Genomic DNA, 19,249 nt, shown 5'->3' on the forward strand with positions numbered 1-19,249 from the left:
GGGTCACCACTACACCCACAGCCTCCTGAGGCTCAACCCAAAGAAATGCTGAGAACGTTCTAAAGCATAAGGTCGTTTTCGGACAGGCCCTCTTCAGGTAGGGGTGGGGGGTGCTCAATACCCACAGAAAGGGCTGGAAACTGGGGGACCGGTGGCCCTCCCCCCGCAGGGCCTGACATCTGAAGACAGAGGCAGCCCAGGCTGACACCAGGAGGGCCTGTCCCCAGCGCACGGAGTGCACTCAGGAGCCGTGGGTAAGTACAGAGCTCTGCCCCTGCCTGGTCGGTGCAGCCGCCCACGGGGCCACTGGAGGCCCGGCCTTACCATTCTGCAGTGAGAACCTCACGGTGCCTGACACAGGGCACAGGGACCGATGGCAGGCGAGGGCAGCGCTGGGAGGCCGCTCCAAGAGGCCAGCACAGGGGGTCCACTGGGGCGGACACCCCTTGTCTCGTGGCCACACAGACACGGGACGCATAGGAGAAGGTGGGAGACTTGGGCGAGCCAGGATGGGAAGGGCGGTGCTGAGCGTGGGAGGCGTTGGGGGCGGGGGGCAGGGCAGGCCCCAGGCAGGCCAACGGAGGCTGCGCTGTGCACCTTTCCCCAGCTCAGGGCGTCCAGGACTTGGGAGCTGCATGCACACGTGACACAGGAGGGGCGTCCGGACAGCCCTGGGTCTGATCGCCGCCCCCCGACTAGGCGTGCGGGCAAACATTCCCACTTCTGGCCTGTTTCCTCGGCTGCACAAGTCCCGCCCCAGAGGGTCCCGTGAAGGTTACGGGAGCCCAGGCCTCCCCAGCACCACAGAGGCTACAAGTCCCGAGTTCAGAATCCACACAGAGGCCCACGGTCATCCCCGGGGCCCTCCATCCGGCGAGGCCCCAACAGGGCCAGGGGACCCAGCCAGCTGTCCACCTCCCTGCCAGACGACACAGCACTGAAGGGGCTTCTGCCGGGCCGCGGCTGGTGGCCAAGGCAAGGACGCAGAGCCAGGCGGCCCGTGGCAGAGCCCAGGGCGTTTCCAACACCGTGGCCGCCATTGTGGCCGGTGTGGATGCTCAGCCCGGGCCACCTGACGTCCTCGCCGGCCTCGCTGCGGAAAACACATTTCTTCTGAAAAACCACCGATGGTTCCCACAGCCCTCCCAGCAAGGATGCCACCCAGTGGAAGACAGGCCCGACTCTGCCCAGGGACCTCGGACACTAAAGGCCAGCGTAGCTCGGTCCAGCCGTCTCCTGCTGCAGGACAGCTCGCGGGAGGAGACTGGCCGCAGCGGCCGACCGAGGCCCCCCCCCGCCTTGGGGTGGCTTCCCGCTGTGAGGGAGACTTTGGGTGAGGGTGGGTGGGAGCCCGGGGGCCTGTTCACAGCTGAGTGGGAGGCAGCTCTGAGAGTCTGCAGCGCCCCTCGGTGCAGGAGAGGCTGGCGTGGGACTCCGCTTCCCGGGAGCATGGGGGCCCAAGGAGATTCTCCGCGTCCTCCACACAGGGGGAGCAGCCGGCAGACCAGGACGCCCCCTCGCTGCAGATGCGGGGACAGAGCCTGGCCCTGCTCAGTGGTGGTGGCCGGGCGGGCTGGCCTCGCCGAGCTCTGTCCGTGCCTCCGCACCGCACAGAGCAGCAGAGGGAAGGGAAGGGACGCTCACGGGAACTTTCCAGATCAGACGTCCCGAACCCCTGGGGACACCACTGGCACCCTCCGCCATCCCCCCCCCCCGGCTCCCCATGGCGTGTCCCAGCTCAGCGCTAAGCGGATGCATGATGGCGGGGCCACGCTGCATGATGGGTGCCTCCAAATCTGTCCAGACCCAGGACGGACGCTAAGACAGACGCGTCCGGCAGGACACTCCCTTCCGAGGCGGCAGGCACTTGCCGTGTTCCTTCCCCAGACTGGGAGGCTCTGCGGACTCGCAGCACAGCTGTGGCTATTCTTAGCACACGGGGCTTCAGAATGAAGACAGAGGAAGCGCCAGCTGCCTGGGTGGTTTGGGAACTTCCCTGAATACAAGGTTCCAGCCACAAAAATCCCACAGCCCAGAAGGACTCAGCACTGACGATGGCGAGAGACAGTGGCTTATGCAACACGGGCCAGGTGTGTGCGGAGGGGCAGAGGCTTCTGGGTCCGCTCCCAAACCTGCCCCGGCCGGGAGGGGGCGGGGTGGGGGTGGGGGGGGTCAGGGCACCCCCCCTCCCCCACCGGGCAGCCGGCCTCTCCCAGGAAAACAGGCGCCGGCAGGTGGAGGACACGAGCAGAGAGCACGGGCTGGGCTCCAGGACGCAGGGACGTGCAGCTTTCTCCCAGCGTATCCGGGGCTCCACATCTCCCGTACGCGGTGGGCGCTCTGTCGATGCTTGCTGAGTGCACGGAGGGCGCTTCCTCACACGCACGGAGCCCGATCAGACCACGACCCCCCAGACGGCACTGAACCCTCCCCGCGTCATGCAGACCCGGTGTTACAGCGGGACCAGGACGGGTCGGGGGCGCGGGTGTTCCCAGGATGAGGGGCAGTCTGGGCCGGGCCCTAACCCCAGGCTCCCATCTGACTGAGGCCTGGGGCTTCTCTAAACTGCCTGTGGACCGAACCCAGGCCTCCCCCAGAGCGTCCCCAGGTCACAGCCCCCACCCCATGCCATCACCGGAAGCTGCACCGTCCCCAGGGACACAGCCTAGCCCTGCAGGGCACGTGGGGGACACCACAGGTCTCCAGACTGGGGGCTGGTCTCCCTCACCCTCCCAGGGTCAGGATGTTTCCATGCCCCCCAGGACGGCCCCCCGTCCATTGTGGAAGCCTCTCTGGGGGCCCCCCTGCACACTCGGGTGGGAGCTGAGGGCTCTGTGGGGGTGGTGAGCCCATGGACCGCATCCCCCACGGGACCCCTGCGTCCCCATCCACGGTGGTAACCCCGCTGCTCCCTCTGTCCATGCAAGCCCGGACACTCCTCTCCTGGACACACTGGTTCCTGCTCAGATACCTCTGCTCAAATGCCACCTCATCACGGGAGGGGGGCTTGGAGCCTTTCTAGAAAACAGCAGCCCCTCCGCGCCTCCCAGTCGCCTCCACCCCGTTCTCAGCTTTATCTTTCTCCAAGGAACTGTCATCACCTGAGGTGTGTGTTTGTCCCCTGACTCCCCCACTAGCACGAGGGAAGCTTCCCAAGGCCGGGTGCGGCACCCGTGGTATTCCCGGGTGGGTCTCAGCACCACGAACATGTGTGCAGGACGGGCACTGAGTGGGCACAGGCAGGGCCTCCTCAGCTCCCAGATCACCTCTGGGAGCCCCCTGTGCATCTGCCATGCCCCTGATGGTACAACAGGGGACCTGTGCCCACCCTGCACCAGCCAAGAGTGGATGTGGCTACCCATGAGAGAGAGAGGCAAAAACGCCTGAGGGTTGATCCCTGCGTGAGGATGTCTGGGGCCAATCAGTCTGGTCCCGCTGTGCCGGGGCCACCACAGAGCCAGGCCCCTGGATCTCTTTGCTCTACCCCCCTTGGTGAGTGGGTTTCTAGTCTCAGTCACCTCGTGATCCAGGGTGGCAGCGAGAGCTCCAGCCATCACGACCCCATTCCAAACAGCTAAAAAGAGACAGGGAAGGAAGGCAAAGGAGCCCCCCCAGCTACCTGCTTGCCTTTTAAGAAGTTTCCAGAATCTCTCCCACACTTTCCACCCACCCCACTGGCCCTTATCTATCACCCTCCCTTGGATAAAGCTAGGGTTCCCCACAGATGCTTGGCTGTGGGTGTGCCGGGTGCCGCTCACCATGAGGATGCGCCGATAGCTGTCCCGGTCAATGCCCCAGAGCTTGAGGTCCGTCTTGGCTTTCACGGTCGCTGCCCTGGGGGTGCCGTAGATGAGCGCCAGCTCCCCAAAGCTGCCCCCTTCGCTGATGCTCGTCACCCACTCTCCATTCACGTATACCTTCAGGGGACAGAGAGAGAAATGTCAGAGGTGTCCCAGGGGACACGTGGGGTCACGCCGGCGCGCCCCACACCGGGAGCCCTCCTCCACGCCCACCAGAGGGGACCCGGCAAGGACCTCGCCTGCCCGGGCACGGCCTGGACCTCTGCCAGCTTTGCTGCCCGTCTCACTCCCAGCCCCGCACAGAGCCCTGGCTGGGCGGGGGCGATGGCACCTTCTGAGTCCTGGCCCCACTTGTCGGCGAGACGGGCCGGAGACGAAGGGGGAAGTGCCGCCCAGGGCTCCTGGTCCGAGCAAAGCCCTGCCTGCGTCCCTGGCCGGCCTTCGATTCGATTCCTCATCCGCCTGAGGTGGGCCTTGGGGCCTGTCTCCCCAGCCGCACACTCAGGGCGCCCCTGCGGACGCTCTCCGGGTCTCTGCCCGGCGCCCCCACCTCCAACCAGAGCGCGGGCCCGGCCTGGCCCGGAAGGAGCCATGTTGGCAGGGCCTGCCCTGCCCGGGACAGCGCCAGGCTCCCTGGGCCTGCGGTCAGTGGAGACGCTGCTGGGGCACCGACGAGACGAGGCCGTGCTGAGAAGGGCCCTTTCAGCCCGCGTGCGTACTCGGCACAGTGCTCCCACTATGACCGACCCTGCACGTTCCGGACCGCACAAGAATGGCGAGATTGTCCATTATGTGGTGCCGGTCTGGTTCCTATAAACTGACACAACACGTGCATTATCCCCCAGCGTGTCAATGAGCTTTAAGAACAGCTCCCCTTGGCAAAATGGGTGCACGTCGGGAAAGAATGGATTGCGGTGAATCACGGGCGTGATCCTTGCCGGAATCAACGACTCATTATCTGCCCTACGACTGACACACAGAAGCGCATGTCTGCAAGGAGACGCCATGCAGGTGAGAACTCCGCGTTCCGTGCGGGCGAGGGTCAGGGGAGACCCGGCCGACCAAGAGGGGTGGGCAGGGCTGAGGCACAGTGAGGCCCAGGAGCAGGGGCTCGGCACTCGCTTCCCGCAGGGAAGTCTGGGCAGCGGGGCCCCTGGGGGAAGAGACGCCAGGGTCCACACGACGAGGCCCTCGAGGAACGAGAACAGCGTCCCGTCCTTCCCACGGGGCAGGGAACAGGCCGCCTTGCTCTGCCACGGACGTGCAGGGACATCCCCCAGAACATGCACCCCTGGTTTTCTCAAAGGGGACCCGGGGCCCGTGGAGAGGGGCAGTGACCACTTATCGGTGTTCCCGGTGACCCAGGCACAGCCGGGCCAGCCCTCCCCGCACTGGGCTTCCTTGCGGTGAAGTCCTGGCCACGGAGGCGTGACTCCCCCAGCAGCCACGTGCGTGGACCCCAGCTGCATAGCTCCAGGACGCCCCAGACGTCCCCAGGTCCCCTCCAGCAACCACGGCCCCTCGGGAAGCAAGCGGGGGCACGTGCCTCTGCCCTCGCCGTGCGCTGCGGGGCCCAGCTGGCTGCTCGGCACAGCCGTGGAGCGGGCACCCATCCTGCAGGACACAGATGGTTCCTGTGACTCCTCCAGGGGGAATGTCGGGCTCGGGTCGTGGGTCGGAGGCCGGGAGACTTTGCTGACAGTCTGGGGAGGTGGGTGGGCCTGTCTCTTGTGCCTTAGGGGGCACAGAAGCCACCTGCCTCCATCGGCTGACGGCAGGGCCAGCCGCCCAACAGACAAAACAGCACAGGGACCCGGGGGACAGAGAATGGGGCTCAGCAGAGCCATCCAGGCGTCCCTGGACCCCGGTTTCCTGAGGCACATCCCCAAAGGCAGGGCAGGACTAAGGGGACCCCCTTCCCTGCCCAGAGCCCAGGCCTGGGAGAGCTCCCTGCGAGACGTCAGAGAAAACCATTGTGCGGAGCCACAGAGGGCCCAGGACCACACTGCAGGCCGGCCACAGAGCACAAAGAGGCCATCCTTCTCGGGACACTGGCCTCTGTCACGGCGACCGGCACAGCGCCGGGCCCCACCCCAGCTGGCACGCAAACGGGCTACTTCTTGCTTTGCTTCACTTTTTGTTTCTTCTTCTTTTAGAAGAAAAATGGTGGGAGGCCCCACTGGGCTGCACACACGGCCCCACCACTGACAGTGCCTTCTCCAGCTGAACCCGGAGCCCCCACCCGGCCGTTCTGCGTGAGCAGAACCCCCACCCATCCGTGTGTCCACCACCCCGGTGCGGACTGAGCGCCCCTCTGTGCCCTGCGCGTTCTAACTGCTGGCGGTCAGCAGGGGAAGGCAGCGGGTTCCTGTCCACGGGACTCACCCACCGGCCGGGAGAAAGGCTGTAGGCAAATAATCACACAAACACACATTCGTCATGACACACGCTCCGGGCGTGAAGAGAGCGTTCAGAACGGCCACGGCAGTGACTGTCTGCAGAGAGCTCTCTGTGAAGGGGAACTTGAGCCAGGCCTGAGCGTCCGGCTCAACGAGCAAAGACGTGGGAGAAGGGCGACCGAAGCCAAGGACAGGACGTGCAAAGTCCCTGGGGCCACAATGGAATGGATACTAGATGCAGCATGACCAAGCAGGGACAGACGCCACGGGGGCAAGAGCAGGGGGTCAGGGAGGGAAGGGCTGCAATGTTGTTCTAGAAGCAAAAGGCAGCCACAGAAGGTTCCGGCACCTCATCTGGTTTACACTGTGACGCTCCCTCTGCTGGGGAGTGGAGAACAGTGTGGGGCTGCCCGAGGGGAGAGGGGGAGGGGTGGGGAGGCCACTCAACAGGTGGCTGTGACGTGGCCCAAGCTGGACAGCCTGCTTCCGCTCCACGCAGAGGTACAGACGGCGATCGGACGGGGCGCGCAGGGGGGCACAGGGTCCTGCTCACGAGAGCCCGGGGCAGCGGGGCCCGTGCGTGGAGGGGAGTGAGCATCGCCCGCCTGGCGGTGCCCCCCGCCTCGCCCTGCCACCCGCCCTCCCGACCCGGGCATCTCGGTGCAACGCTCTACCGCCCAGAAAGCAGAAACCATCTGGGAGGTGGAGACAGAGCGCGTCCGGCGGGAGGAGTGCCCGCAGCCCCGCCCGCTTTCTCACGCCGCCTGGGGCCGGCCTGGCGCGGCCCGCGTGCCCCGCTGTTGTTTTCCTTCACAGACGGCAAGGACAAGCTAATGGCCCGTCTCCTCCCGCCTCCCAGGCCCTCACGGGAGCGCCCGGAGTCGGCCCCCCGCATCCAGGTCGCTCAGCCGGTTGCCCACAGGAGCCCTGGGGGCAGGGGACACCCCGCGGCTCTCCCTACCAGGCCTGGGCCGTCTCTAGCCCCGAAGCCGGATGCCCACGGGGCGGCCTGGCTGGCTGCCGTTCACAGCGCGCCCCGAGCACGGGCGTTGACGCTCCCGTCCGCAGCACCCGGGCCACGCGGGTTCAGTTTCCACCCGGGTGGAGAGCCGGCCGGCCCCCTCCAGAGGAGCCCCAAATCTGTCATGGCACGCGGGCGTCCTCCTGCCCCCTCCCCACACAGACCACACTAGGCACCCACAGAGCAGGATTTCGCCAGGACCCCGGAGCGCCCCTCCTAAACGTGGAGCAGGGCATGTGTACAAAGGCCACCATCACACTGGGGCGGGTCGGCTCACCGTCCCCCAGTCCCAGAGGACAGTCATTACCCGCGGAGTCCGAAGCAGCCCCCGACCACAGCGGGCCCCAGATGTGCTCTGCGGACGAAATGGGTTGGAAGGCCGCAAATGCAGCAGAGAAACGTCACCGCCAGCTCTAGGCCGTGGCCACAGCACGTAGTAAGTGACTGATTAACAGGGACAACCTGAGAACAGGGACTAGAAGAGACACTCACACCTCGTTCATAGCGGCATGATCCACGACAACCAAGAGGTGTGGGAGCCACCCCGTGTCCACTGACGTGACCAGACACAGCGTGATCCATCCACACAACCCACTATCTATCACTGAGCTTCACGAAGGAAGGAAACTATGACCCTGCCACAACGCGGATAAACCTGAAGGACGTGACGCTGAGTGACGCAAGCCAGACACAGAAAGACACGCACCGGGACCCACTCCCTCGAGGTCCCGGGGTCGTCAGTCTCACGGACACAGAGGAGACAGTGGGGCCGGGGCTGGAGGAGCGGGTGGGGGTCGGTCCGTGCGTAACGGGACAGAGTCTCAGTGTGGGGAGATGGGACGTTCTGGAGCCGGACGGTGGGGCGGCCGCACGGCAGCGTGAATGTGCGCGGTGCCCCTGAGCTGTAGGCTTGAAACTGGTTAAGATGGAAAATTTCATGTTGTGTGTATTTTACCAACTTTAAAAAAACAGAGCACCAGGCAAATGCTGAATAACAAGTGACCATGCCCCGGGGTGCCCTGTCCGGGGCAGGGGACACAGCTCAGAGGCCTCCCGTGGAGGCTGGGAACCGGAGGGAACTGGGCGGGGCAGGCGCCTGGGGGTGGGGGTGGGGGCGGTCCCAGCACAAAGAGGGTCCGAAAATAACGAAAGCCTCCCAGGATTAGGGAGGAGCCAGGCCTCAGACAGAACTACGTTCCTGAGCCCTAAAATCGGCAGTGGAGTATCCTTTTAAGTAGAAATGCTATGTTCCACGAATAAAACAAATTGGGAGATATTTTTAAACTTAGAAAAATGGATTACGGCTCTTGGCAACACATGCTGTGGTGTCTCTCGAAAACCATAATTGAAGCCGAACCTGGTGTTTTGGGCACCGGCCACCTGGCCATCCCCCCAGGGCGCCGCCGGGCCGAGGGCAGCATCCACGCCGCAAAAGGGGAAGGTGTTCAGGGTGCCGAGCCCAGCCAGGAAGAGGGCCCGGAGGGGGCGGGGGTCGTCCTCGAGGCTTCCAGACTTAGTGGGCCCCCCTCCCCTCGTGAGGCCGCACAGCCAGGCTCGGCGACCCCGGGCCGGGTCAGCCAGGCCGCTCCCCTGTGCCCTGGAGGGCGGCTCACAGAAATGGGCACGTTCAGCGTGGTGCCAGGGCCACAGAGAATCTGGTGTGATTCCACACCGGGAGCGTGGTGGCAGTAATCACGATACCCCGTGCCCCATACCGCACCCCGGCCAGCTGACATCCCAGATTCCTGACTGAGCCGTTTTGATTCCCTCACATGTGGCTTTCAACCACACTGCTGTGCTGCCCGGTGGGTCCCACATCACAGGACGGCGCCCGCCCAGCTGGGGACCCGAAGGGCCTGACAGAGGGACCCCTACAAGGCACTGCCTGGCCCAAACCAGAGACTCTGTCGGACGCGGGCATCCACCCACGGTGCCCAGACATCCTGCTCCAGGAGCCTGGGTACGGCGGGCACCTTAAAGACACCTTTGTACCTGAACTTCTGAGGCCGGGGCCGGACCCCGCCCAGACAACATATTTGGGGAACCAGCTTGCAAGAAGGTGACCTCACTTCTTCCCTCCCCAAACCGCCTCCGCGGGTCCCTGGCCTAAACAAAAGCCAGCTATGACCCCTGGCGCGTCATGGGGAGGCTGGGGACTGCCTGTCGGCCCCTACCCCACCCCAAGGGGCCCTGGGGCCGGGCTCCGTGACCTCCCCTGGGGGTGTGGAGGGTCCCTGTCAGGAAGGGCAGGCCAAGCCAGCCGATTCTCAGCTGCCTCTTCCCCGTCACGTCCCACTTACGAAGGGGCCGGGGGCAGTGGAAGGAGACGCCATCCTGTGGGACCTGAGGGCACTCGGACAGATGTAACGGCGGGTGTGAGGAGGGAACGGTCCACGCTAAGACGCTGAGCGTCAGGGGCACCATCATCTGGGGTGGCAGGGCCCACGAGCTGTTCAGGGGACCCTCTGTCAGGGGGCAGGTCCTGGTGGGCACCCGCCTCTCACACCTTCAAGCGCCTCCCGCCAGGTCCACTCTCTGCATCAGAGCTGGGGTGGGGAGCTGGGCTGGGGGGGGGGGGGGTTCTTTGTGGTGCAGGTGCGGGCAGGAGGGTTAGGGTCTGCCCAGGAGGGATGGGGTCTGCCCAGGACAGTGGCCGCAGCGGCCCAGAGAGAGCAGATTAGCGGGGTTGGGGGGGGGGGTAGTGTAGAAAGAGGGACCACATCCACAGAGCCTCCTCCTGACCCCACAACGGGCTCTGCAAGGCCACATCAGGAAGACTGCTCCCTTTGGTCTGTGAGCTCTGTGTCCTTCGAGGACACGGACACGGTGGTCAGTACAAGGCCTCGGCTCTCAGGCCCAAGCCTGGGGGGTGTCTGACCGTCTGCTGCCTTCCCACACGGGCCAGGGAGGAACATCTCACGAGACCCTGCTGTGGGCCCTCCAGGCTCCTGAAGAGAAATGCAAGAACTCTGGGAGAAGGTCCCCCGCGTCCCGCACCCGCTCACCCCAGCAGCACCCCGGGTGTGCCCAGAAGTCCCAGGGTTTGCTCTCGTTGCTGCCTGAGCCCTGGTGGTACGACTCGAGTCAGCCCTTTGAAGACGTCTCCAGATTGAATTAGAAGATTCACGAACACAGAAGAGGGAGGAACATCCCAGGGGAGGAGAAGCAGGAGCCAAGATCTGGGTCTAGGTCGGGCTCCCTGTGTGGCAGGGAAGGTCCTGGGTCATCACGAGAGAGGAGCTGGGTGTGGCTCTGCCTGGACTAAGGGGCAGCCGGGCTCGGGTGGGCGGGGTCTTGAGGATGCACAGGAGTTTGCGAGGAACAGCAGAAACAGGAACCGATGGAAAAGAGGAAAGACCCAGAGGTAAGGCACTTGCTCGTTGCTGTGCAGACCCTGAGGGCAGGGGCCACGTGCCCCCAAGTGCGTTCTCAGCACACAGCAGGGCTCCGGAAACATCTGACCAAAAATGCGAGCAAGGTGAGGACAGGCGGGGGAGGGGGGCTCCTGACGGAGAACAGGGTCGAGGAGCCGGGCGGGGGAGGCGGGGGCCCCTCGCGGGCAGGGAGCGCGGTGCAGGGGGAGGCACGGAGACACCGAGCACCCCAGCCCTGCTGTGTAACGTGGCCATGGGTGTGTAACCACGAGCTGAGCTGAGTCACAGGAAGGAGGCTGCTCGGCCACAGAGAACCATGGGGCCAGGTGCGCGTGCGGAGGAGGGATGTCCCAGGGAGGCCAATGGAGAAGCGGGAGCAAGAGGGGCAGCAGGGGTCCTGGCAGAGGCTGCACAGCGCCAGCAGGCCCCAGGAAGCGAGAGGGCACCGCTCAGGGTTGGGGGGGGGCAGGCCCCAAGAAGCAGGACCCCAGGAAGCAAGAGGGCACCGCTGGTGGGGGGGTCAGGCCCCAGGAAGCGGGACCCCAGGAAGCAAGAGGGCACCGCTGGTGGGGGGGTCAGGCCCCAGGAAGCAGGACCCCAGGAAGCGGGACCCCAGGAAGCAAGAGGGCACCGCTGTGGGGGAGCAGGCCCCAAGAAGCAGGACCCCAGGAAGCGGGACCCCAGGAAGCGGGACCCCAGGAAGCAAGAGGGCACCGCTGGGGGGGGCAGGCCCCAAGAAGCAGGACCCCAGGAAGCGAGAGGGCACCGCTCAGGGTTGGGGGGGGGCAGGCCCCAAGAAGCAGGACCCCAGGAAGCAAGAGGGCACCGCTGGTGGGGGGGCAGGCCCCAGGAAGCGGGACCCCAGGAAGCAAGAGGGCACCGCTGGGGGGGCGCAGGCCCCAAGAAGCAGGACCCCAGGAAGCGGGACCCCAGGAAGCAAGAGGGCACCGCTGTGGGGGAGCAGGCCCCAAGAAGCAGGACCCCAGGAAGCGGGACCCCAGGAAGCAAGAGGGCACCGCTGTGGGGGAGCAGGCCCCAAGAAGCAGGACCCCAGGAAGCGGGACCCCAGGAAGCGGGACCCCAGGAAGCAAGAGGGCACCGCTGGGGGGGGCAGGCCCCAAGAAGCAGGACCCCAGGAAGCGAGAGGGCACCGCTCAGGGTTGGGGGGGGGCAGGCCCCAAGAAGCAGGACCCCAGGAAGCAAGAGGGCACCGCTGGTGGGGGGGCAGGCCCCAGGAAGCGGGACCCCAGGAAGCAAGAGGGCACCGCTGGGGGGGCGCAGGCCCCAAGAAGCAGGACCCCAGGAAGCGGGACCCCAGGAAGCAAGAGGGCACCGCTGTGGGGGAGCAGGCCCCAAGAAGCAGGACCCCAGGAAGCGGGACCCCAGGAAGCAAGAGGGCACCGCTGTGGGGGAGCAGGCCCCAAGAAGCAGGACCCCAGGAAGCGGGACCCCAGGAAGCAAGAGGGCACCGCTGGGGGGGGCAGGCCCCAAGAAGCAGGACCCCAGGAAGTGGGACCCCAGGAAGCAAGAGGGCACCGCTGGGGGGGGCAGGCCCCAAGAAGCGGGACCCCAGGAAGCAAGAGGGCACTGCTGGGGGGGCGCAGGCCCCAGGAAGCAGGACCCCAGGAAGCAGGACCCCAGGAAGCGGGACCCCAGGAAGCGAGACCCCAGGAAGCAAGAGGGCACCGCTGGGGGGGGGGCAGGCCCCAGGAAGCGGGACCCCAGGAAGCAAGAGGGCACCGCTGGGGGGGGCAGGCCCCAAGAAGCAGGACCCCAGGAAGCGGGACCCCAGGAAGCAAGAGGGCACCGCTGTGGGGGAGCAGGCCCCAAGAAGCAGGACCCCAGGAAGCGGGACCCCAGGAAGCGGGACCCCAGGAAGCAAGAGGGCACCGCTGGGGGGGGCAGGCCCCAAGAAGCGGGACCCCAGGAAGCAAGAGGGCACTGCTGGGGGGGGCAGGCCCCAAGAAGCGGGACCCCAGGAAGCAAGAGGGCACTGCTGGGGGGGCGCAGGCCCCAAGAAGCGGGACCCCAGGAAGCAAGAGGGCACTGCTGGGGGGGGCAGGCCCCAGGAAGCGGGACCCCAGGAAGCAAGAGGGCACCGCTGGGGGGGGCAGGCCCCAAGAAGCAGGACCCCAGGAAGTGGGACCCCAGGAAGCAAGAGGGCACCGCTGGGGGGGGCAGGCCCCAAGAAGCGGGACCCCAGGAAGCAAGAGGGCACTGCTGGGGGGGCGCAGGCCCCAGGAAGCAGGACCCCAGGAAGCGGGACCCCAGGAAGCGGGACCCCAGGAAGCGGGACCCCAGGAAGCGAGACCCCAGGAAGCAACAGGGCACCGCTGGGGAGGGCAGGCCCCAAGAAGCGGGACCCCAGGAAGCAAGAGGGCACCGCTGGTGGGGGGGTCAGGCCCCAGGAAGCAGGACCCCAGGAAGCAAGAGGGCACCGCTGGTGGGGGGGGCAGGCCCCAGGAAGCGGGACCCCAGGAAGCAAGAGGGCACCGCTGGTGGGGGGGGCAGGCCCCAGGAAGCGGGACCCCAGGAAGCAAGACAGAGCCGCTGGGGGGGCACGGGCCCATTGTCTGGTCACATAAGGGACTTGGGCCTGAGTGAGAGAGAAGCCCATTCGAAGGCTTTCCTGGAGATGCTGTCCGCCAGACCCCGTGTGGACGGCAGCCTGGGGACCCAGGGAGGGACGGATGCCCTCACCACTTGAGTGGGGGGGGTGGCTGCAGGGGTGTGTCTGTGCCACGCCCAACAGGTCCACAATGGGTGGGGGGGGTCCCTAAGCCCCGGACCAGCAAGGTGGACAGAGAAAGGTGAGCGGGAACAGGAGGAAGGCTGTCCAGGGCCTTGGGGTCTGTAAACACTCAGCTTCCTGCCCGCTTTACGAAGCGCTGGGGACCCTGGGGACCACCGTCCGTGGGCGCACACCCTCTTACTCATGCCACGCTCAGGTGCATTACACCGGCCTTCGGATGAAACGCGCTCCTGGGCTGACCGGACCGCGGACGAGGCAGGGAAGAGATACTCACGTCCACTTCTCCTTGGTCGATCACGTAGAAGTTATCTCCTTCGTCCCCTGTAAGGAGAGAAACAAGCTGTGCACACCGCAAAGGGCACCGGGGGCCAGGCTTCCGTCCTCCCGGAAGCTGGACCTGCCCCAGCTTCACAGAGGCCAAGGTCCCTGGGTCTCGCCGGCTGTTTCTTGTTAAATAAAACTCGCACGCATGACACGAGGGTTGACCCACAGGGGCACGCTCCCCTCGTGCGGCCCCCCATGCTCCGTGTGTGGTGGGCCCCCGTGGTCCCCGCCTGGCCCGTCTCAGGGTCCAGCTTCGCTGGTGGAAAGTTACGGAGACGTGGGGTTGGCGTGCAGAGAGCCGTGACTTTTCTCGCGGGCGGGCGGGCCTTGTGCTCACGGGAAGCCGGCGGCCCGGCGCCCTGGCTCAGGGAAGCAGGGAACATACCTTGCTGGATGACAGTCTCCCCGGCGATGTGCGTGACGGGGAACATGGCGTCGAATATGTCGCTGGAAGAGAAAACGCACGGCATGTGGGGGCTGCGGCAGCGCGGGGCACGGAACCCCCCCCCCCCCCCCCACCACCTCACGCGGAGCAACGAGCTCCGGTCACCCGGGGAAACGGAAAAATCCGCCTTCGGAGGAAATCATGACCCTTCGTGGCCCTGCCGTCCGGGCAACAGCTCCCAACCTCCAGACCGTGTCCGTGCCGGGATCCACGGGGTTCTCGGTCTGGGTCTCCACAGAAACGCAATCACACCGCACGCACTGCGTCAGACACAAAAACAAGCTGACGGCAGACCCTGGCTGTTCCTCGCGTCAGGAAACGTGAGTCCGCCCGGACACGTCCTGTGGGCCTGCTTTCTGCACACTTCCCTCGAGGGGCGTCCCGAGATCCCCGAGGCAGGAACCAGGGCCTCTACGCGGCCTGGCCGGCCACCGGGGCCTGACCCGCGGGCTGTGCCAAAGGGCGGCCTGGCCGTTGAGTTTCCTAAATGTGGCTGTCGGATGGACCGAACGGGCAGGACACAGGCAGGGGGGAGGTGGAGCGTGGGACCCTCATCTCCGCGGGACTGCATCCAGAATGCACTGTCAGACGTCAGCCTCGCTCCCCAAATGCGATGGCCACGCCCAGGAGACCACGCCCACCCACCCACCCACGGGGTCCCGAAGGAGAATCGGGCAGCTGGGGCCCGTGTGGTCAGGGCACACCGCAGGGCTCGGGGGTGGGGGGGGGGGCCTGCCTCCTCTCCCCCCGCTGAACGGGAAACCTTCGCCCGACTGGTCAGGTCGAGTGAACCTCAGAGGAACTCGCGGGAGTTGGACACGACCCCCCAGGGGCAAGCGCGAAACCAGAGATCCCAACAGCCTTGTGCTCCGCTGTCTCTAGGGTCCAGGAAATGTCAAAAAGTCACCCTTGAAGTAGTAGCTGTTTCCTCCCTGAGAAAGAGGACAGGAGCCGCGGGGTGGCAGGGGCTTCAGGGTGTTTGCAGGAGCCCCTCCGGCCCTCTCCCCCCCCCCCCCCGCCGCCCCCCGGGGGAGCCGGTATCTGTGCCCCGGCCTGGGAAAGTCTGTCTCGATTTGGTGCCTTTGTCATTCACACAGAAGTAACGGCTGTAACTCCAGTTTTTGTCCTGTGCTTCGTGAGGTGGGTCCAGATGGAGAACCCCTTAGCGGCCGTCCTGCCGAGGCCGGGCCAGCACCCCGCTGACCACACAGGCGACTCCCCAGGTGCAGAAGCGGCGATGACGCCCGATCTGTGAACAGCGAGGCCAGAGAGCCCAGCCCCACGCACCAAAAAGGGCCGCCCTCCCCCTTTTCCCTCAGAAGACGCTAACGCCCCCGGAGCCCCCCAGCCCGTCACCAAGGCTGGAACACAGGCCGTGTGCGGGGCGGACGCCGAGAGGCCCCCCTCCTTCCCCACCTCTGCGTCCTCTCAAACAAGACCCGATCCTTCCTGCCTCTTAGCCCTTAATGGCATTAAAAGACTCTGATGAAAAGAGAAACGGTTTTCTATTCTCATCTGTAAGTGACCTCTGGAAACCTTTACTGAAGCTGTCGCCTGCATCTCAGCGTCTGACACCGGGTCCTGCCGCGGCCCCCGCCAGGCTCCGGAACTGGGCTTGGCAACTCCTGGGTCGGGGCCTGAGCCAGGCCCGGGGACACAGCCCTCGCGGCCGTGGAGACACAGAAACGCGAAGAGGTTACGGCCCTCACTCCCCAAGGACGCTGGCCGGGTGCCCTCCATCCGCCCGCTTGCTCCGAGGTCAGACCTGCGGCTGTCTCGTCCAGACAAGGAAACCAGAGACACTAAGTAACTCTGCCAAGGTCAGCAGCTGGGAAGAGGTGAGGCCAGGCCGCACCCCTGCCTTCCTGTGCAGGGCTCTGTGGGGCGCCCGGGGCTAAGCGAGGCCTCCCGGTGTGTTCGGGGGCACGGGGCCTTCCCGGTCTCAGGAAGTGCCCTCAGAGGGCAGGTGGTGGAGGGTCCTGGCCGCCAGCCCCGGGGAAGCCACAGGCACACCCTGCCCTCCTCCGATCTTGGCCTGATGGTGGGGTCCTCTGGCTCCTGAGAGGCCCCCAGGCCAGAGTGGTCGCCACTCCCTCAACAGCGGGGAGCAGCTGACGAAGGGGTGCCTGCTGGTCCTAGCCCCGTGTCCATGTGGCCCCGCGGGCACCTCTCGCCAGAAGCAGGTGAACTCACCTCGCTCGAGGGCAGCGAAGGGGCCCTCAGGGTTTGACCAGGAGTGATGGGGGCAGAGGCATTATCTATTCATTTTGTTTTAATTATGATTGCTTATTGGTACCGATGGTTTCTGTCAACTTCAGGCCAAGGTTGGTTCTCAGGCCCGCTGCGCCGTGGATGTCTTCGGCTTCTAGCTGTGTTTATGCACGCCTTCCAGAAAAGCAGAATAAATAGAAAAACCAGCGCAGTCAACGATACGGAGACAGGGATCCAAACACTCAGACAAGCGGTCTGCAGCAGACTGGCCCAGGCACTCGCACACCTGCCTGCATCACAGCGAGAGCAGGGGCCTAGGGAGCACCCAACAGTGAGGGAGCCACGAGCGTGAGCCTCTTTTGAGACGATCTGCAACAGCCAGGATGGGTGCGGAAACACATCCCAGGCACCGCTCAGGTGCACAACGGAGGGAAACGCCAGCCTTAGTGGGCTGGTGACTGGCGGACGGCGGCTTTCCCAACCAAGTCTACAGACCCCTTTACGGCCTCCTACCTCCATCCGTGCCGGGTGCTGGGACCCGGAGCAGAGCACCGCTGACAGGGAGCTGGGGCAGGATGGTGGTCAGGGAATGGGCAGACTTGGACCCCAGCCACAGCCGGGCCTGGCCCCTGATGCTCAGGGCCTGCGGAGTGCTGGGTCCCAGGTCCCGCGGGGTTTACGGCTCAGAGACCAGAGCCCACGGAAGTTCCCACCTGACTTACTCCTTGTCCTGGTGCCCCTCCTTCCCTGGGCTGCTCAGCTCTCACCCTCCTCCCCCTGCTGTTGATGGTTTCCTGACCCCATATCCCCCAGCTGACTGTGACTTCTGAGAATGAAGACCATCTCACTGCAGTCTGACACACATTGGCCAGCCCAGGTCTGACTCAGAGCAGGTCTTTGGTATGGATGGAAGCACAGAGGTTGGCTGGTGGATGGTGAGTGGGTAGATGGGTGGGTGGGTGGTGAATGGGGGGGGTAGATGGGTAGGTGGGTGGATGGGTGGGTGGTGTGGATGGGTGGGTGGATGGATGGATGGGTGGGTGGGTGGTGAATGGCGGGGGTAGATGGGTCGGTGGGTGGATGGATGGCAGATGGATAGATGGACGGATGGGTGGATGGGTGGGTGAGTGGTGAATGGGGGGGGGGTGGATGGATGGATGGAAGGAAGGAAGGAAAGATAGATGGAGAACGAGCTGTCTGTTAAGGCAGCTCCAAGACAGGAGATCAACTAGAACATGGTGTGGGTCTTGTAACAAAAGTCCCTGCTTCCTGAAGCCATTCACTGAAAATGGTGGCTATCGATCTAGATTCCTCAGGCGGAGCCCAGTACCCTCGACCCAAAACAAAGCCTCACTAACCTTCTCCCATTTGAACCTCACAAACATGGAAAGACATTGGCTCCCATCACTGTCCCCACTCTACCGACAGGAATATCAAGGTTCAGAAAGGCTAAGTGACTCACCCACAGTCACGCAGCTGGTTTGGGATGCAGTAAGGCTGACCACCCCGTCAAGGTCCCACTCGCTCATGCTGCAGAGGACGCACAGAAGAACAACCAGGGCGGGGGAGTCTGCTCTCTCTGGCCAGGTGCCAGGCCCCGACTCGTGGGGTGGGTCCATACCGAGGTCTGGCCTCCTGGAGATGTTCCCAGGGCAGGAAGGCTGGATGCCAGCCAGGACCCTGCATGGACCACAGGGCATCACCCCCTGACTCCCTTGCAGGGGGGTGACCCTACCCCCAAGCCTGACTCTCTTGCGGGGGAAGGAGGTTCACGTGAAGTCATGTTTTCAAAGACAAGTTCAAAATGAGGTCCCAGCCTTGAGGTCAGAATGCCACCAATGAACCCCGACTTAAGGTATTTCAGGGAAGAGCTCCTGGCCCATCTCGGGAGCTCATCCCCACCAAATAAAGCGGTGTAAACGTGCCACAGCTAAGCCCCACGACATAGAAAACCTTGGGTTTTTGTCTGTTTTCAGTCTAAACCCCATACACAGTCCAAACAGTCCAAACGCAAGTCAGTATGTAGAACATGACCTCCGGCTGAGTTACTTATCTCGACCCTGAAAATAAGACTTTGCAGGATGAAACCAAGCCGGCTGGGGGCCACCAGACACTTCCCGGGTGTGAGGAGTCCCTTTGTCATGTCACTGTCACCTCAGGCCAGCCCCCATCTCCTCCTCTATACGAGCAGAAAACAACCCCTGGGCGCTGACCCCTGGGGGTGTGGACAGGAACCCCCTCTGTCTCTGTACCCCCTCTGTCTCTCCCAGGAGGAAGAGGGCGCACTCACCCTGCTGGGGTGAAATCTCGGCTCAGGCACTTCTCACTACAACCTTGTGGCATTTATCACCGTCATCCCCGTTGTGGTGAGAGGAGGACTGAGGCACAGAGAGGGTAAGGAACTTGCTTGGGGTCACACAGCCAGAAAGTGGGAGTGCAAGACTGCAAACCAGGTGATCCGGCACATAAGCAAAGTCCCTTCACGTCAGGATGCTTGTCTGCGATGGGCACGTGTGACCTTTACTAAATTAAAACATTTTCCTCCTGGGACTAGTTTGCTAAGAATTTTTATAATAGGTGCTGCGCTGTATGAAATTCTTTTCCCACACCTACATCATCTACCACACAGATCTTTTTCCTGGGATCTATCAACGTGGCAACACATGGACAGTGTTCTGAGCTCAAACCGCTTTTGAAAACCAGATAAACCCTACCTGATCTGGACGTGTGGTTTTCAAAAATCAAGTTGGATCTGTTTGGCTATTTAGGGTTTTTGCATCCACGTTCACAGAGCATATACTACACCTGTAATTTTTTTTTAATGTTTATTTATTTTTTAGAGAGAGACAGAGCACGAGTGGGGGAGGGGCAGAGAGAGGGAGACACAGAATCCGAAGCAGCTCCAGGCTCGGAGCGGTCAGCA

General features: G+C 64.3%; 1 protein-coding gene across 5 annotated transcripts in view; it reads right to left on the reverse strand.

Moving 5' to 3' along the window:
• The window catches only part of PRKAR1B (protein kinase cAMP-dependent type I regulatory subunit beta), a 117,113-nt gene that overhangs the window by 21,017 nt on the left and 76,847 nt on the right, over window positions 1-19,249 (reverse strand). For all 5 annotated transcript variants that reach the window (XM_042971370.1, XM_042971369.1, XM_042971368.1 and 2 more), the window contains exons 5-7: window positions 14,056-14,117; window positions 13,621-13,667; window positions 3,759-3,917 (exon numbers count right to left, since the gene is read on the reverse strand). In XM_042971370.1, coding sequence (XP_042827304.1) covers window positions 3,759-3,917; window positions 13,621-13,667; window positions 14,056-14,117 — 268 coding nt within the window. The remainder of the gene's footprint in view (window positions 1-3,758; window positions 3,918-13,620; window positions 13,668-14,055; window positions 14,118-19,249) is intronic.

The sequence above is a fragment of the Panthera tigris genome, chromosome E3, assembly GCF_018350195.1.
Source record: "Panthera tigris isolate Pti1 chromosome E3, P.tigris_Pti1_mat1.1, whole genome shotgun sequence".
Lineage (NCBI taxonomy): Eukaryota > Metazoa > Chordata > Mammalia > Carnivora > Felidae > Panthera > Panthera tigris.